Genomic DNA, 19306 nt, shown 5'->3' on the forward strand with positions numbered 1-19306 from the left:
ATGCTTACCCTTTAAAAGTTTAGGGTTAATAGAGCTAATGAATGCACCACAATGGAGTTTATGGAGCATACAGGATATCCTTGAAGTGAAGTCCGCTGCCCTCAGCTTGATCTTAAGCATCATCAGTTGTGAGCCTGCTGGCTCTGACAGGTGGTCGTGTATAGGAGAGCAGGTGATGCCCCCTTGCTTCCCTCGATGCTGTCAGTCAGTGTGACAAAGGTGACATTAGGTGGAGATCCTGCCATGATGGAAAGGGCACTTGCACAGCATGTACATCTTTTAATAGCCTCCACCCAGATCAGACTGGCAATAGAGACACGCAAATTTACCCACTTTTGAGTGGCTTCACACACGGTAAGATACAGATTTTCTTTCTGATCTAACCACACACACACACACGAAAACATAAATATGAACAAACACACACACACAATACATGGATAATTTAAGAAGACAAGGTGCCCTTCCCAGAAAGGAGGACGGTTAATAATAAAAGTACAGTGTGTTCCAGAAAACAATGCCCACAAATGATTCTTATGAGTAAGAGTTACTAATCTATTTAAAACTATAAACTTCTTCTAAACTGTAATTTCTTTCACATTGCATTAAAAAATAAATAACTCTTTTCAAAGCCAACAAATATTATGTTTAAAATTTTTATGACTTTTTTTCAGCTAAATGATTAATCTGCCGACTCCAACATGTTAAGCAGTCCAGAGTCTGTCATGATATCTTTAAACTGCTACAAATGATTTTGAAGTTAGCCACAAGGTTAGCAACGTGACCTGTGAGGGGTGCTCATAATTTCTATATATCCTCTGCCAGCTCTCATGTAAATATGTTCGGTGGTATGTTTTAATGGGAGGTTTACCTAAATATCCTGTTTTATTGTCTGACATCCTTTTTTGTTTTTATTTATTTTCTAATAAATTAAGGTAGCACAGAGTGGCACTTTTCCTGTTTCTACAGGAACTGTGCAGGAATAGCACCCAGGAAAGAGGGTTCTTAGTTCTCACTGGGAAAATTAACAGTATTCTTTGAAGAAATGTCAAATGCTGAAAGCTCAAAAAGAGACACTGTAGAAGTTTGCACTAAAGAACAAAATGGTTTGCTCAGAGTAACCACAGCAACCCCTTTATCTTGTTCTTCTTCCCATCTAAAACTTCACTTTCACAATCAAAGACCTGCTATGGACTGTAATGCCTTTTGATCGCTGTCTCTGAGCTAATTGAAACAGAATCTGTGTGCAAAGTGGTCCGTTTGGTCAGGCTTGGCTTTTAACTGCAGCTAATGCATCGAGATTTTTGTCTGAGCGTATGCTACAGTCAAAAGATAGTCAGTGACAAAAGGGGAGTTAGGCAGTAATGGCTCTCCCTGGAAAGGAAAAATAGTAATAGCTATTTCACTTTCTTACAACATTCCCAAAGGAGATAATACATTTTGGAATAAGGATTTTTACCTTTTTTTTAAATGGATGTCAGAGTTTGTTCTTTTTAACTTCTCATAATATTTTTATTTTAGATTTTTTTTTCTTTTTTATTCAAACCTGTAAGACATAGTCTGCAATATGATAACTGAAACCACTGAGTAATAGTTACATTTTTCCTGTCATGTATAAAAACACCACAGTGAATAAGTAAAATATACTGTCATGCATAACAGATTTTTTGTGCATTATTCACACTAATAGTTTATTCCAGAAGTGCAATGCTTTTAGCACAAATAACAAATCCAGGTAATTTTTTAACAACATTTAAAAGCTGAGATGTGTCATTTATTCTTCTTTTGTAATGACATATTGGCATAAAAGCCTTGTCTGAGTATCCAGTCTTACTTAGAGCCATTTTCCATGGAATTTATTATCAATCTTCTCTTTGGTTACTACCGAACAAAAAGCAGGTCTTAAAAACATCTACACCAATATTTACAGAAAGACTTTTCTAGACATTAAATTGAAACCCAAATGACTGAATGATCTGTTAAAGCTTTTGATATTATAATCTATATTTTTGTCATCTTCACCATCAAGCATGCATTAGAGAACTAGAGTGAGCATTAACAGACATACACTTTTTAAGTGGCATTTAATTTCAAATAAAGCTTCTCAAACTGCAAACACATACAGTACATTGTTTGGCACACAAGCATGCAATCTGTCTGCTGGCTAATGCTACAGTTGCTTTATGTCCTGGGGGGGGTGGAAACGGTAAAGTGTGATAACTTCACTCAGAAATGGAGGAAGATGTAAGAAGGAGAGGACAGGAGAGATAGATGACAGACTATTTTCAAATGTAAGGTCTGTGCAGCAAGTGCAATCTGGCAAATTGGAAACTTAGAGCTTAAATGAAATGTTCTTCTTAATCGTAGATTTATTTAATCAGAAATTGGATCTGAACATCATGTCTTAATGAAGAATATATTGTATTTAATATTTAATATTATGAAGTCTTGTTTTATTCAACAGTTGTATGAGAATACTTGATAGTTTAGTGGAGGCTGAACTGGTCTGTTTGCAATATTATGGTACAGTTTACAGTAATTGACTGTGTTGGACTGGTGTAGGCGGTCTGTGCAGTTCATTAGCGATGTGCAGATCTAGCTCTTTCCATTTTGGAGCCAAACCAATCCTTTGGCTGTACCGATCCTGATCCAATACTCATATTAAATAGAAAGCCGATCGAGCCCTTTTGTCTCAGTATCAGTCATAAACTTTAATTTAAGATGGTGATGTGGTTTAGTTTGTAAAACTGCACCTTCACTCTGTCTGTATACAGGATAGGGGTAGCAGGCAGATATGATAGCTCAGACTACATGCGGTTGGATAAATCTATAAAAAGCAGTAAACCTCAGAGTAACACAGGTCAGCTGATCACAACCTGTAGACAAAGAACAATCTACTGTTACCATAACAGAATTATTGTGTGACTTACTTGTGTGAGTCTTTTCCACCTGCTGCACTGCTACACCAGCACTTAGGGTTCCCACAGCGGACAAATCCGACTTTAAACCCTATTTTTAACCTTTCCATTCAATTTTCCATTACTGCTGCTTTTGGCAATTCTACAGGATAAGTATGACTGCAGCTTCAGGGCTGCATGGAAGTGTACAAACAGCAGTTGATTGACATATCTCTCACTGTCCAGTTAGTTTTATACCACCAGTTTTGATTCATATGATTCTGACTGTTAAAAACACTCACATCAGTGTTGTGTATTTGTTTGTATCCCACTGCACAGGTTTGACAGACTGTATACTGACAGCTGTATAACATAGCAAAAACATAGTGGAGTGGTCTCTGTTAAGCTGTAAAAACTGTATAAATGCAGCATTAGGTAATAATAACTATACAGCTGTTGCTACACAGTTTGTTGGCATCAAAAAGTCTTTCATATAATATGAACCTGATTAGTTGTCTGTTCAGGCAGAACTGAGAGCTGAGACCAACACTAGAACATTGACGGCTACTCAGCAGTCAGAACGTAATTTGATTGTGGCCACTGAAAACAGTATAAGACAGGATTCACATTAGCAGTCATTAACATTCACATTTGCAGTGAAGAGCTGAGAAAGATGATTTTTTTGTAGTACAAGCACCAGCCAGTCAAATGTTCCAGCACAGGCACTGGCCTATCAAATTGTGTATTATGAGAGATTTCAGCAAGTGCAGTTGCAGCTTGCAGTCAACACCAAAATGGAAAAGTTGATCATTTTAGAGTAATCACCCCATTTCATATCATTATACTTAGTCACAGGCAGTTAGCAAAGCTTATGCTAATTGAGGCAATATTAGCCTGGCTGGTTAGTTTTCAAAATGTTACTGATTGCAATGATAATTGAGCCGGCAGAGATAACCCCCAAAAGTTCAGGAATGGCCTAGAATCAAGCAATGATCCAACACGTATGTGTGAGTGTTGACTGATTCCATCACATGTGCCAGCGTGTCCCTAAAGCAGCTCTCAGCAACACTAAATATATGTGCAGAGTGTATTGTTTGAGAGCAGGAAGGCAGAGATGGGAAGGGCATAGAGCTTTCCTTTAATTTTCAAAATACAAACCCTATGCAGACCAAATGCTACACTTTTGGCATACTCCTGTATCGCTATAGTGCTTCAAACTAGCTGGACTTGGAGCTGAGGGAAACAAAGCAGGATAGGAAAGCTAAAAAATATTGATAAACAAGATAAGGCTTTATTGAGTTAACTCTTTTTACTGGATTTGCTTTAATTTAAGAACAGAGAGAAATCCTAGAGATATTATTTAAAGGATCTGCGTGCATGAACCCAAGCAAATAAAACCCAAACAAACAGGACAAAAATCCTGTGGGATTATGTATATATGCACAATCTTATGCTAGGAAAAATCATAAAAAATGGGTTGTGAAAATACTAATGAGGTTCATGACATCCTTATTTTCTCTTTTCAATACTGTGGTGTTTGGCCCATTTCCCTCTTTGAGTCAGAACGCACAATTTTGCCACAAAGGACCAGCTGAGAAAACACAGCCAAACCAAGGGAACTCACACAAGCTTTCCTAGTGGCAAGTTGATGAAATGGTTATACAGGAGTGAAACACATCCGCACAAAAGCTAAAACCTATTTCTATATTTCAATTCCTGGAGACAAAACTGATTTGAATGAGGAAGGGACATGTGGGGCATAAGATGTAGAGCAGGGAATGGAATAATCTAAACTCAGTGACCATACAACCTTTTGAAAATAATAAGGTGACTGGAGTTGTCGGTAGGCAGGCAGGGAGACTGGCAAGATTTTATCACATGAGAACAAAGGCATATTAATCATAGTCTGGGCACATATGAGCACAACAGTAAGGAAAGAGCTTGGAAAAGGTTAATGTGTGGAAACGGATGTAATAACGTGCAGCATTGGAATACTAAAATGGTACGTTCAATATGCAGCAAAGCAATCACTGCACTTTGTCACATGTCATTGTACATAAGGCAATGGTATGCATAAACTGCTGGCAAAAAAATGATGGAAAAAATGTACACCATCTGCCAAACAGCACGAATTTAACAATAAAAAAATAATTTGTGCGTGGGAAGCTCTGCTGGTTGAGGCTGTCAGTTTCAATCTGACTCAGCCTTTACTGCATGTCATCAGCTCTCCCTCATATTTCCTACATCTCTGTATAGAAAAATAATTTCAAACATAATTTTAATCATCAACAACAACCTACACTTTAGGCAACTAATCCTTAAAAACGAATTAAAACTTTTCAGTTACATAGGGAAAACAACAAGATAACTATTTTCATTTTCTACCAATGACTCATTTATGACCTTGATGATGACAACAGAGAGCCACTGTGGAAGGAAGAAAAGCAAAGTTAGCACAAATAAATCTAAACTTGAGTGATTCTGCTAGGCTTCATTTTGACAGTCCAGCAGGCTACAAGCACCACATCTCTGTTTCAAATAGAAAATCAAAGAGACTGTGTACTCATCAGCAGGCTACAGAGCCCGCGATCTCCCTCATTGTCTCGTGGCATGGATATTTTGGCAGCTGGCCCTTGTACTCATGGTGTCATTGCTTTCCACTAATGAATGCAGACAAGAATTCAAAGGCCATATTGAGACGTAGCGACATAACTGAAGCATTCACTTTTCAAGACATGCCGTTTTGCTGACACGGACAAGACCTGAGAGAGTGAAAACACTCAGAAGAGCAGGTTAAAGAAAACATGGAAAAAGTATGTTTTTATCAGCGAAACCTTATCAGCGATTGATGTCAAAAACTAACCATTTTTGCCTTTTACGGCATTTCATTATAACAGCTAACAACTATATCATTTTTATTTGATCAATGATGTTAAACACAGCTGTTTGATTCTGTCAGATCAGGAGGGTTTCAGGTTACTCGATTTCATTTCATACGAAAAAAAAAAAAAAAGAGAGAAGCCATCCAGTTTTATGATGTCTCAGACAGCTCATAAAATGATCCATCAGAGGACTGGACTTTCTCTGACACAACCCCCAAAACAACTACTTAAATCCTTCCAAACAAGCAGATATTGACAGATTGTAACCACTTGCCTGCTCTCACCTGAATCACCTGAATTAAGGGAGCTTGTACAGTTTGCCAGACACAGTCCTGCGTGAAAGAACTTGTTGTTTAATAATTCCTAAAGCAGTCCATTGTCTAAGCAGTCATATTTAAAATATCTATATATATTTTATATATAAAAGCAAGTCATTTGAGGCATTTGTTGATTTCACCATCAATTCAAATCTGAGCCTCACGACATTAGCATAGCAATGTCCATTTTCTGCGGTGGAAAGGTGTTGTAATAAGCATGTCGCTGGTTCAGAAAAACACTCCTAGCCTTCCAACACAGTACTGTGCAACATCAATCAGGACTGTGGGTACTAATGGAGCTTCAGTGGTCATCAGAGAAGGGCAGCCTACTGATAGATGAGGGAACACGGCACAAACAACCCCATGCACACGCAGAAATACACAAGCACACTCCCATCAGTCTGAATGCAAAGAATAATAATGTCTTATGAGAGGCACTGGCAATCAGCCCACAGCACAGATTCACAAACATGGACAACATAGGAGTAATAAAAATACGAGAAAGAACAAGTAATATCTACTTACAGTTTTATCACACTGAAAACATTACTGGCAATGGCTGGGAGAGAGGCGATTTAATTAGACCCCTATTAATCAAAGTAATTGGTCATTCTGCATCCCAGGAGTGTAACTGGCCAATAGCTGTTAACCTTCTGTCTCTATCACTGCTGTTGTCCCCCAAACTATTAATATACTGTTGGGCCTCATTTCCAAATGACACCAGGGAAGAATTTTGATTGGTTCCCAATAAAGAGTTGAGCATTTCCAACTGTTCACGCAAGGCGTATTATTCCTTAAGATTATGAATTGGTTTCTTAGACAAACACAGTCTGTACTGCTGTGAACTCTAGTGTTGTCTAATGGAATATACTTTGCATGTTGAACAAAGGCATATCTGATATGAAGGAGAGCTATGTCGTACATTTATAAGCTTATGCAATATTTTTTACCACATTGCTTGTGTTGTACTGCAACATTATGCAAACTGTTCAGGTGGAGCACTGCCAGCTTGGCCTCTTACAAGTACTATAACTGGTAAATTTGGTTTTCATATTGTTAACCAATGTAAGACTTGACATTATTTGCAAATAAATATGGTGTGAATGTTGAAGAAAAGGTACATTGAGGGTATTCTGCATGTGCTCAGTCTGTACATACAGCTGGTGCCCCCCACAGACTAGGACATGACTGGTAGCACTTGACCATCTGTCAGGAAGTAAAGAGCAGATTCAGATCCAAAAAGCCACCAAGGCCAAAAAGGGTCAGCAGTGATATGGAGTAAAAATGTGGCCACAGACAGGTCGTTATTCTGCTCAGAATAATAAATAACCTTATGCATGGGTTTTGGTGTGTGTGTGTTTGTAACAAACCTAAACTACTTGGTAAATAAGGCAAACTCTCTAAAATTGCAATTATAGAACATTTTGAGCTACTAGTTCTAAAGACAGATCAATGCATTTTGTTATGCCTGGCCTCTCTGGAGGAATGGGAACTTAATCTTAAACACCTTGGACAATTCTATAGTCTTTGTGAAGGCCTTTCAAAGTTTTCCTTTGGACATTGGCTGCTTTTTCCACTCATCTTCAGTCCTGTCATGTCTTATTTTTAGAGGAATGGTGTTTGTTTGTTATATCTCTTAACACTGACCTATGAATCATTCACACATAAAATAGCACTTAACTCAAGGGATGAGCTACCTTTTGGTCCTTTCTTACCAGTAGGCTGTCACATAACACATAATTTATTCCAGCTTCTTTAGTTGAATCAGTCTGACAGACATAAAAAAGCATTTGTGTGGCAACAAAGTAATTCCCAAACAGCTATTGCTGAAAACATGGTATATCTCATCAGGGAGTACAGTGTGTCCTTAAAAAAATCAGACAAATCTAAACTCATGAAGGACAGTTCAGTAAGGAGAGACCACTTTGAAGAATTGAACAATATTTATTGTGGTGGAGAAATTAATGTATTTGGTGATTAGACTCTGATGACCCATAATGGCAGAACAAAATCCCAACATCCAGAGAAGCTTTGAATGTCCTTCAGGAAACCTGGAAAAATATTCCAGAAGGCTACTTATAAAGAAATTACAAAAAGGATTGTCTAAGAGGATTCAAATGATCTTACCAAATACTGACTTTCAAGTTCATTAGAATTGGTGGTCATGGTTAAAAATGACGACTGTTAGTAGGGACTTTGTGGTTTTTCTCCTTTGTTCCCTTTGCTCCTTTACCTTGGTATCGATTCTACATATCTCTGGGTGTATTTGGTATTTTGGTCACAGCAGTAGAGTTGTGGCTCACACAGCAGTCCAAAATCTCTGATAGGTGTTTAATTAGTACTTATGCGTACATACTTATCAGACCATTCAGAGCGGCACAGCGGGCCACTGATATCTCAAAAGGAACCACCCTGATCCGAATGGAGATGTTTAATCCAAGAACAAAGACAGTCACTAAGAGCAACTTTGTGTTGATTTGCAGTTACTAAGCAAATGGACAAAAACCACATTTCTTAAAAGAAATCCTCCCCCTGTACTCTTCTTTTGGTGTATGCCACATATCCATTCACTTGATTTTTTTTATCTGCTTTTTCTTCAGTTACACAGAAACTGTGAGAGTAGCTGAGTTTTGGGTCACACAACGGTGATTGTCATGATCTAGTCATTGTTGTGGCCACCCTATCATGACAGAATTGTTATTTTGTGAGTCCCACCCCTGCTTGGATCTTTTCCTCTTGTTGTCTTGATACAAATTCAGCATGTCTATAAATAAAATGACTCAATAAAATTACTGGAAGTTAATTCCTTAATGTTAATATTCAGTGCACCTCTGTGGAAGCATCTGCATTTGTTGTTTCCATTTATTCAGGTTTTCAACTCCTCATTGATTTTGAATCACTATGAATACAACAGGACTTTGTCACTTGGCTTAGTCATTTCCGGGCATTTTATGCTTGCATTTTTAGGACAGCATCAATACAGTACATAAATCTGAATGAATACAACATCATTCAACTCAAAAGATTAAAAATGTGTCATAAGCGATTTAATAATTCAGATAACGTCAATGCTCTTACATTTGTCATCAAGTATCTAAGCTGTTTGTGTCATTTACTCCCTTGCGTATCCACATCATCATTCCATTTGTTCGATTACTTTTTTAAATATCAATGCCAGATCGTAGCGAGGGCTGTTTTATCTTCTGATATAACTGATGCATTATGAGTCAGATATTTAGTACCCAGTGAGTAAAGGGCACTAAAACAGCTTAATCAAGTGTTTTTGCTGAGGGCCAAGATTTAAGTCTGTTTGTGTGCCTGGGTGCTCCTGTCCTCCTATGAATTCCTGTTATCTGAAGTATTTACATGGTAGTATCACTATTTGAATGATGAATTAAAAGGCTCTTGCCTTTTGCCCAAAACAACACAGCTATCTAGAAAGCTCAATTGGAACTGATATGCAGAGCTCTGCTTTTGATGTCATACACTGATGTGTTTGCTGTGATATTTTTAATCAAATTAAACAGAAATTTATGTTTAAAATCGTCACTTATTACTGATGAGAGTGCATCATAAATGGTGCCTTTCAAAATAATTTGTTTTTTTTAGTAAAACTGATATTGAATGGTTTGTGTTTTAGGGGTTATTAATCAATTCAAAAGACTTCCAAACTTGCATTTTGGTAGAGACATTGCCATGCTGTTTACTACAGACAGTGCCATAGGAAAATGTATTTTTCATTGATGTGACAGCTTATTCCTTTGAGTTTTATTTATTTAAACATTTAAAAAGTGTTTTTTTGTATTTGGCACTGAAGATGTGACCTGGTCTATCCCAGCAAGCTTGGATTACAAATTTACTAAAACAGAGATGATGAAAGTGACTTAAAAACTTATGGAGCTAACTGAACAATACATTCTTCTAAACACGTGGTTAAGTGATCAAATAGAAAATAACAAAAAATGGCAGTATGTTATAGGCAATGTATACAAATTGCAGATGTAGCCAATAAAATGTCATCCACTGGTTTGTGAATATACATTTTGAGGCTTTTATGAGTAACATAATGACCATATTTGTTATTTTCATTTTTGTTCTTTTTCACATTTTATTTGTGTCTGTGTCAACTGCCAGTTAAAACCACAACAGAACAGATATCACAATTATAGATTCCATACATGTAAGAAATAGACATCTCTATATCAGCAGTGAGTGAGACACCTGACATTAACTACACATTGGTTTAACATCATACCTTGTACCTCTGATCTTACAGTAATAACATAATCACCATACAGAGGGTGGACAGCTGATGCTACAGAGCTTGGTTAACAGTGTATTCATATGTTGTATTGGTCCAATGTCTAAACACAGATACTATAATTTCACTTGTACAATTAAGAGCACAACAAGCAATAGTGTTTGTCAGAAAACAAAATTAAAACTACTTCAAAATGTACCAGCACCATAAAAATGGTAAAGAGTTCAAGTTCAGTGTCTTCATTGTTAAGCCTATAAGACAAGACGTCAGCTACCTGCACTGGCACCACCTGCCAAAAGCTCTTTTTTTTTATTTTACACCATGCTATAAACATATTTATTCCCACTCTGAAGCTGTACATTTTAATATGGCAGTCTGTGCACACTGAATTACTATTGATGCCAGCCTTGAGCTGTAATTCCAAAAACTAATCTTCAAGAACTTCTGCTCTGGCTTCAGTTTTCAGTTCAGAAGGTTACTGTTTGCTTGGATATGGAAGGGTCTAGGAAAAGACAGAGACACGCAAAAACTTGAACTTGGCTCATTTGAAAACTCACTGGCCATCAAATACAAGCAAGAACACTTTCCTGGCAGATTATTTTGGAGTGGGAATGAGATTTTCACTGATTACTAAAAGCCAAAAACTTTTTAGGGAAATACATAACTATGATTTCTCTGACAGATATTGTAGTATGGAATTCTATTTGTAATATAATGTCAAGAATAATTTCAATATTCACAAAAAATAGATTACTAGCACATGAAATAGATACCTTCATCATTACTCTATTGTAATGCAAGAATAAAAAACTTAAAGGAGTGCTTTAATTTCTTCTTTCATTGCAGTTTTCCCCCATCGGCAGTGAATATGACACAGATTTATTGTTCAGTCCTGCTCTTTGCTTTACATTTCAAGAAAAAGAAAAAATGAAATGATTAATTTACATAGCACAATATATCGTTCTGTGGTGTGACATCTGACATGACTTCAAATGAACATCTGTTGTCTTGAACACATCCGTTATGTGGATGCTAAAAGCAATGTTTTTCTTCTCTTGAGGCACATACCACAGGGAAATAATTATGCGAAGAGGCTGCATGGATGAGAACAATCATCCTTACAATAACACAATCTTCATCTCTAATTGAGACCCAAGTGGACAATGACAGAATAAGCCAATGAGACCCACTAAGCATGGTAACAACCTAAAGGGGAACACGGTATCCAATCCGTTCTTCACCATATGACCTTATAATTTACAGGACAAACAAAAATAACACAAAATGAGGTGAAAATTAACAGTTACCAAGAACTTGCAAATTGCAAACTCCGTGACATTGCAAACAAGTGCATATGTGGGAGAGTAACAGTTAAAATCACAAGTGTTACACAGACTTTAGCTCAAGATGCAACTCGAGGCACTTTAGATGTTTATATTCACACAGTAACATTATTTCCTAGCATGCCATCAACTCAAACAGAGCTCATACTCACCTCACTATCCCTTAAGCAAAATTCTGGTAATGGGCCCTTCTGTCTGAGCCTCAAGCCATGTAAACCATTTGCCATTACCACCCAGTCACACCTGACACTCTAGGCTGTCAGTACAGTCCTGCCTCTTTTGTGTGTGGAGTCGAGGAATAAGATAATATTCAGAACAAGAGATATACCCACGAGACGGATGCTTAACCCTTTAATTATCTGCTAGGCTTCACCTCAGCTAATATGAGTCACTAAACAGGATTGTGCTTTTTGGTTTAATGCAACCATCTGCCGACCTTTGTAGGAGATATGCGTTTATGTTTTAGTGAGTGAAATTCTAGGATTTAACTTAAATGTTATTTACTCTTTGTAAGACGCACCCTTGGCCAGGGATACAGCTTATTAACCAAATTTGGTACTTAGCCAGGAACTTAGGTTTCACTGACTGCACCCATGATACTCACAAGTAGAGGCTTCAAACCACAAATCACCGCATTCATTATTTTTGTGCAGTGTAATAATAAGGTCATTGTGAAAGATGAGACGTGTTTTGTGCTTTAAGTCATTCTCAAATTTCTGTCAGCACTTTTGCCAGCATTCCTCTCTAAACATTTTTTTTTTTATTTTTGTTGATAATAACAAAAATAAGGGCATAACATTTCATTTACTGTGACAGATTAATAGTATATAATTCCAGGGCTGTCGTCTGGAGTGGAGGTTAAGGTAAATTTGATATATGTAACTATTAACAGTAACTTTTACTTCCATTTGTTTAAAAACATCTTATCAGTGGTTTAGTGTTTGTTCATTTCATATTTTAATCATACTGACATACAAGGTTTATGTATATATGTATATATATATATATACATGTATGTATATGTTAACTGCACCATATATATATACATACATACATATATATATATATATATATATATATATATATATATATATATATATATAGATATATATATGAATATGTAGCCAGTTTCCATCATATATATCATATTTTATATTTTCTGTGTAAATTCTCTGTGGTGTGTTCTTCCACTCTTTAATTTTATATCAAAAACTATCACTAGCAAGACAAATCTCATCTCATCTGGTGCAGTTAAGTAATGATAGTATAGCCGCAATTGCCAGGAGAATGTTAATCCCTTCTCCTTTCTGTTTCATAACCCGAATAACGGATTTCATTGCCCTCATAACTATAGAGGGAGGCTTAGCTCATTATTGGCCATAATCCAATCTGAGAGTTCTCCCAATTGGCGGTGCAATGACATATCAGTATTGTCCTTGGTATAGAGAAGGTGGAAATGTTAACAAAATCATTGCAATGGAGAAAAAAAACCCCATTTCTGGCTGTAAGGTGACACTGATGGGACTACAGGGTACAAGGCTGTTGTGGAGTTTTCCTGTTTAAGTCCCTGTTTAATTTTGCTTGATCACAACTGCTTTATCTAAAATACTCATTAAGTTAAGAAGTAAAGCTCTTAGCTTTAAATATTATTAATGCACCTTGATCTCACCGTTTCACCAAAAGTTATCATTAGATCTTATCTCTACAAATATACCATGCATTAAGTGACATTAAAAGACACATTATGCCAAGAAGTCACTGGATACAGTTGTAGATATCATGAAACTGTTGTGATTAACTGTTTCATGTAGTGTCACATGCAGAAATTCCATTTTTCCACAAGATAGTCTTTCATTTGGTGTATCGATGACATTGGTAAAGAGTGTAATCTAACTCCTGTCAAAATCTCATACTGAGTAAGTGATGACTTTAAAGGCCATAGCATATGAGTTACATCATTTTTATACCCATCAAATATGGTGGCATTGCCATCCTGTAAGAGACCACTTTAAGTAGGATAGAGATGTTTCATTATGCAATGATCACTTAGAATAACTTTGGAGTTACTCTTCCCTTTAAGGAAAAGGCTGGACTCAATCAGCAAATGCCCCACCACAGCATAACAGAAACACCTGATTCCCACGATTATTGTTTGTTGGTTTTTTCCCTTTAATTTGTCACCTGCTCATATATAAATTAGATTATGTAAACTATAAAAACCATTCATCACAAACAGCAGTTACCACCATAGTCTCACAGCTGAGTTTGACACTCTTCATTTGGAAAAACATGTTTAGTAAACAGATTTTTTTTAAAACACACACAAATATAGCATTTGCCATTGTGTAGTTTCAATTAAAAGATGCTAGGCAGACTGTGGAGTGTGCCCATCAACAACAGCATCCACTCTTCACAACTGCCAAATGTCTAAATAACCACCCACTTCTGATATTTACTAAAATTGCTTTTTTAATGTTCCTGAATATAATTTTAACACTCCTTTCTTGCATTTCTGGAACTAAATCATTGAATTAAGCTCTTCAGTCAAACGTCTGCTATTGTGCGACTGAAGTTCATTTTTTTTCTGCGGGAATTCAGTTTCAACCTTTTTGTTTTTTATAGTATTTACTTGCTAATAGGTGATTTAATTGCTCTAAACACTCGGTATCTTTCAGAAACACATTTCACTACTGCCCAGCACCCACATCCTTGAACAATGACAAGCTTTCAGAGAGGACAGAATTAAAATTCAAAGGCAAGGCAGTTCATTTTAGTTCCAGGAACCCCAGTGCAAAAACACTTGACTGATTTTAATCACATTCTTATTTATTTCAGCTTAGAGCTTGACATGACTTTTTAAAACCCTGTGGTGATTTTCACTTTATTTTCACAGTGTAACAGCACCATCTAGCAGGTTTCTTTAGGAATTAGTGTTGCTAACTGAAGCTATTAGACATGCTCAATCTAAAAGCCTTGCCTTTATGGCACTGCTGGAATAGTAAACATTTATTTGCAGAATAGGCTTTTACTGAGAGTACTTTATCTCCCTGTCTGCTGTGCAATCACATTGACTCAGGATTACTGTCTACATGTGTCTCCACCGCTCGGCTATAAGGCTGCAAAAACAGAAGGAATGACTCATGGAATATGATTGGCGTTTGGCAAATACCACAAAATCTCTGTCTGAGAGTCGACGCATTACTCTTCCCATAAACAGAAATTAGAGTATAAACAGAATTTGCATTAAAAAGGTTTGCATTTTCTGAGGAAAATTACCTTACTCATCAGATACAATGCAGTGGCACGGTCTGTGTTTGTTTGAATTTAAAACAAGTACGTTATTACATAAAAAAGGAGCCCTTTAACTTATACGAACACAACTGCCACAAAGCAATTATGAAGAGTTTGTTTAGAATAAAAGATTTAATATGATAAAGTTCTCGTCCTCCTGAAACCCATTGTTTTAAAAATTGTGATTAGCTCATCTGGTACAATGAGACTATTCAAACTGAAGCTGCAGGTGTGAACCTCAGTAGTAACAGAAACAAAAAAAACAATTACTGCGCTTCACCTTATTGTATATACTCAAGTGCATTAAAATGCAAATGCATGCTTAAGCTGCTTTAACAAACACAAAGCCTGCACAGTGCCCTTATTACTTTGTGACTGTGGGATCTTTTCTTTCACGTCACTGTAATGAAGCCATTTATATTAGTGACAAATACGATCATCCTTCTCTCCTTCTTCCTATCTCTTTATTAACTCCATTCGCAGCTGGTGTTTAGTGTACTGGTGTATGTGTATGTGCATGTGCGTGTCATTAAAAATGTATAACATCTCTCCAAACAGTGTCCTGACAAGCCACTCATGCTCATTGGATATCAGTCATTAAAATTTAGCGGAAAGGCAAAGCATGGCCTAGGCAGCTATCAGGTTGCTCATTCAGGCTACGGATGAATTTTTCAAAGTCCTCTTACCTCTACAGGCACCGCTGCTGATGTCTCAAGGCTGTGCGCTCTGACATTGCCGTTGTGTGTTTCTGCCGTTATTGTAGCCGAGGTGTGACAAAAGCCAAATCAACAATAACAACATGACTCTCAGGGTGACTATACTGATTCATTTACTACTGCTCTTTGACAAGGCTGATTCTAAAAAAGGTGAGTTGCCATTCTTTATCTTGATGGAGCAATGCTTAAATTTCATGGGAGTGCTTTATCTTGCAGGTACTGTATATAGAGAGAATGGTGGGATCCAATTGTTCAATGTCAGCTTGTAATACACTTTCACGGTGAACCATGACTTCTTTCTCTGAACTGAAATGAAATGTTTTTTCTTTTTTGTTTTGTTTATTTTTTATTTTTTTGTATTTATAAGGAGTCAAATGTGGAGGAATCCTCTCTGCTCCATCCGGCAATTTCTCCAGCCCAAACTTCCCAGACCTATACCCCTACAACACACACTGTTCCTGGCTAATTGTGGTAGCAGAGGGCTCCTCTGTCCTCCTCACTTTCCACTACTTTGAGCTGGAGTACCATGCAAGCTGTGCTTATGATTACATTAAAATATACAATGGCATATCTGAGGATGAAGGGAACCTCCTCGGGACATTTTGTGGTGACATCTCTCCACCTCAGTTCACCTCTTCTTGGAATGTCATGTCCATCATCTTCCATTCAGACCGCCATGTGGCCTACAGGGGCTTCACTGTTGGCTACAGAAAAGGTAGCTTGTTACACTTAATGCCGTGTGACAGGGATAGCTGGCCAAAACCTGAGTTGATTTTGTCCAGCCATGTTTAGATGGTTAAAGTTGTGGCTTTTAGGTGAAATTCCTTGGCTTTGACCTCACTTAAATATTGTATATTACATTCAATTAGAGCTAATACAGATGCTAGTGGCTGTGTAGGTGAGGCAAATTTCACAAAACCATAATGCTCACAATGAGCATATTATCGTTTTTACAATTTAGTTACTGTTTTATTTTCTAAAAGTTGCAGAACTATTAGCATGACTATAAATGTCTGAAATGTTGCCTAAACTTTGGCCAAACAGTTACCTATAAAAATGCAGCACACTGAATAGAAAGTGTGCATGTGGTTTCCAATGCAAATCTAAATTTGCATTTTTTCCTCTCTAGATATGTGTGGTGGAGTCCTGACTGGACTATCTGGAGTAATCTCTAGCCCAGGCTACCCCCAGGAGTATAGCAACAATGCCGACTGCTCTTGGGCCATCCATGTGTCTAACACAAGTGTGGTCACCTTGGTGTTTTTGGACTTCCAGCTGGAAAACAATGAGGGATGTAACTTTGACTTTGTAGCCCTGTTTGACGGCCCAACAGTCACCCATCGGCATCTGGGTAAATACTGTGGGGCAGATAAACCCCCCAACATCATCACTACTTCCAACCAACTTCTCGTAGTCTTCAAGTCTGACTTCAATATTGGGGGACGTGGGTTCAAGGCCTACTATTATTCAGGTAGGTGAATTTGATTTTGGCTTTCTCACATCAATATGCAAAGTGCTTTTGTATTTTTTCTCCTTAAGTGTTCATGTTTTTGGTGTAAATGCAGAAACCTAAAGGTAATTTTTTTTCAATTATCAACAATTTGGCATTTGACCTAAAGCAAATTATGTTTAAAAACTTCTATTCACTCACAGAACAGAAAATCTATCTTGAAACCCACAAAGAATCTATTTCAAAAAGCTAAAGCTCAACAGGGAACATTTTGTGAAAATGTTGGATTTTAAAAAATAGAGAACAATGGATTTTATTATTGGCTAAAGGTATTACAGCTCGACTGAAACAAGCCACAGGAGATATCCAGAGCATGAAACAATATACCCTAACAATCTGATCAAATAGAAGCATTTCAGTTGCACAGAAAAAATCCTCTTTCATAGAAACTGGGTAAACACCACCATCATAAACACAAATGTGAAGGTCCTTGACTGGTCTAGGGACACTCGAGTTCAGTCGAAACTGCAGAGCAACTTTTAGAAAGCTGCTCACAGACTGTGCCCATTTGACCTTGTTGAGCATGAGCCAGCTGGCAAAAAGGATAAAAAAAAAACTTGAAGAGACACCTGTATAAATGCCATATATAACCCCAGTCCATCACAGATCTAACACGGGCAGACAACCACACACTCTAATATTCACACACGCAGCCAACTTACAATCACTGATTAAATTCATAAACATGTCTTTGGTCTGTGGGAGTTAAACAGAACATCTGGAGGAGGCTCTGGTAATGTCATTTGCCCATTTAAAATTTATTTGCCAGACACAGTGACCAGGATAGGTGCATTCATTTCTTAAACATAAACTTTTAGTCCGAGACTTATATGAGGCTGCATGGGGAGGATGAAGTACAAAAAAAGCCAATCATAAAATGAACGCAGTGCAGCAAGCTAACATCTGCAATCCAAATGACTATCTGATTGGCTGTACTTTAATAGGTGAGTGCCAGCAGGTGCTGTCGCATGTGAGTGGCAACTTTAGCAGCCCAAATTTCCCCAACATCTACCCAAACAACATTAACTGCCACTGGAGCATCACTCTAACCGCAGGCTACCGCATTAAACTCTTCTTCCCCTTAATGGACTTGGAGGACCGCAACAGTTTATCAGATGAGTGCGACTATGACTCTGTCGCAGTTTATGATGGGAATAGCCAGACGGACCCTCTGATGGGACGCTGGTGTGGCAGGGAGCATCCTTCTTCTCTAGTCTCAAAGGGCAACAAGTTGCTGGTCGTGCTCAGCACAGACAGAAATGAAGCGCACAGAGGATTCACCGCTTCTTATCACGGAGGTAAATATTCCTTGTACAGGCGTATGATTAACTTCTAAAATATATTTTTGTTAACTTTTTCCATATCATTCTTATGCTGCTCTTAAAAAGTGTGAATTTTTTTTTCCTCAATCCAAGTGGTGCCTGTAAATGTTAGCTGCACAAGATCAGAATTCACCATTGTGATACCACAGCAGTCCTTACCTCAGCTGGACCGTGAGAGCATCTACCTGGGAAACCCGACCTGTGCAGCGCAGTTAACGACCACTTCATACAAGATAGTGGCTCAGTTTGTCGACTGTGGTACTGCCAGCCAGGTGACTATCAATGTTCTCATTTACTGGCACACTACAATAGGGAACAATTTGCCCTATTTAAACTGCTAAACATTCGTTGCAGACACTTGCGACTTGCTTCTATTAATACTGTATCTAATGATCCCTTACAGAAACATCGGAACATCACCATGCTTGTAAACAAACTCTACATTGATTTCTCTGATGGGAAGCAGGAAAATGTACAAGAATATAAATTGCAGTGTGATGCCCTGCGGAAAATAGCATCAGTGTCCATCATTTCTGCAGAGGAGCGTCGTCTGGAGGAGCAGGCCCAGCAAACTGACAATGGTAGCAGTGGCAATGAAGGGGATCCAGAAGCTGAGCCTCATGATTTGAGCGATATTGTCTTTATCAGCATTTGTGTTCTGGCTGTTATTCTCATGGTTATAGCTATTGTTTGGCTAGTGCTTCTTTAGCTATATATATACATATGATTATGTTAGCTCTTCTTCATCAAAGACAGGACTCCAGCAC

General features: G+C 37.6%; 1 protein-coding gene across 1 annotated transcript; it reads left to right on the forward strand.

The window, feature by feature from the left end:
- The first annotated feature begins 15790 nt into the window (after positions 1–15790).
- On the forward strand, positions 15791–19274 carry cdcp2 (CUB domain containing protein 2). The gene is made up of 6 exons (XM_031731158.2): positions 15791–15857; positions 16075–16422; positions 16837–17178; positions 18162–18515; positions 18633–18811; positions 18943–19274. Exons 1-6 carry the CDS (start codon positions 15791–15793, stop codon positions 19246–19248), a joined length of 1596 nt encoding a protein of 531 aa, XP_031587018.1. The 3' UTR covers positions 19249–19274.
- The last annotated feature ends 32 nt before the right edge of the window (positions 19275–19306 follow it).

The sequence above is a fragment of the Oreochromis aureus genome, linkage group 18 (genome assembly GCF_013358895.1).
Source record: "Oreochromis aureus strain Israel breed Guangdong linkage group 18, ZZ_aureus, whole genome shotgun sequence".
In the NCBI taxonomy this organism is placed as follows: Eukaryota; Metazoa; Chordata; class Actinopteri; order Cichliformes; family Cichlidae; genus Oreochromis; species Oreochromis aureus.

What these genes read in the sequence shown, in the direction of transcription:
- cdcp2 (XM_031731158.2), top strand. Translation starts at nt 15,791, where the DNA reads ATGACTCTCAGGGTGACTATACTGATTCATTTACTACTGCTCTTTGAC. An exon ending in CAAGGCTGATTCTAAAAAAG is followed by an intron (nt 15,858 to 16,074) that starts GTGAGTTGCCAT and finishes TGTATTTATAAG; the next exon opens with GAGTCAAATGTGGAGGAATC. An exon ending in CACTGTTGGCTACAGAAAAG is followed by an intron (nt 16,423 to 16,836) that starts GTAGCTTGTTAC and finishes TTTCCTCTCTAG; the next exon opens with ATATGTGTGGTGGAGTCCTG.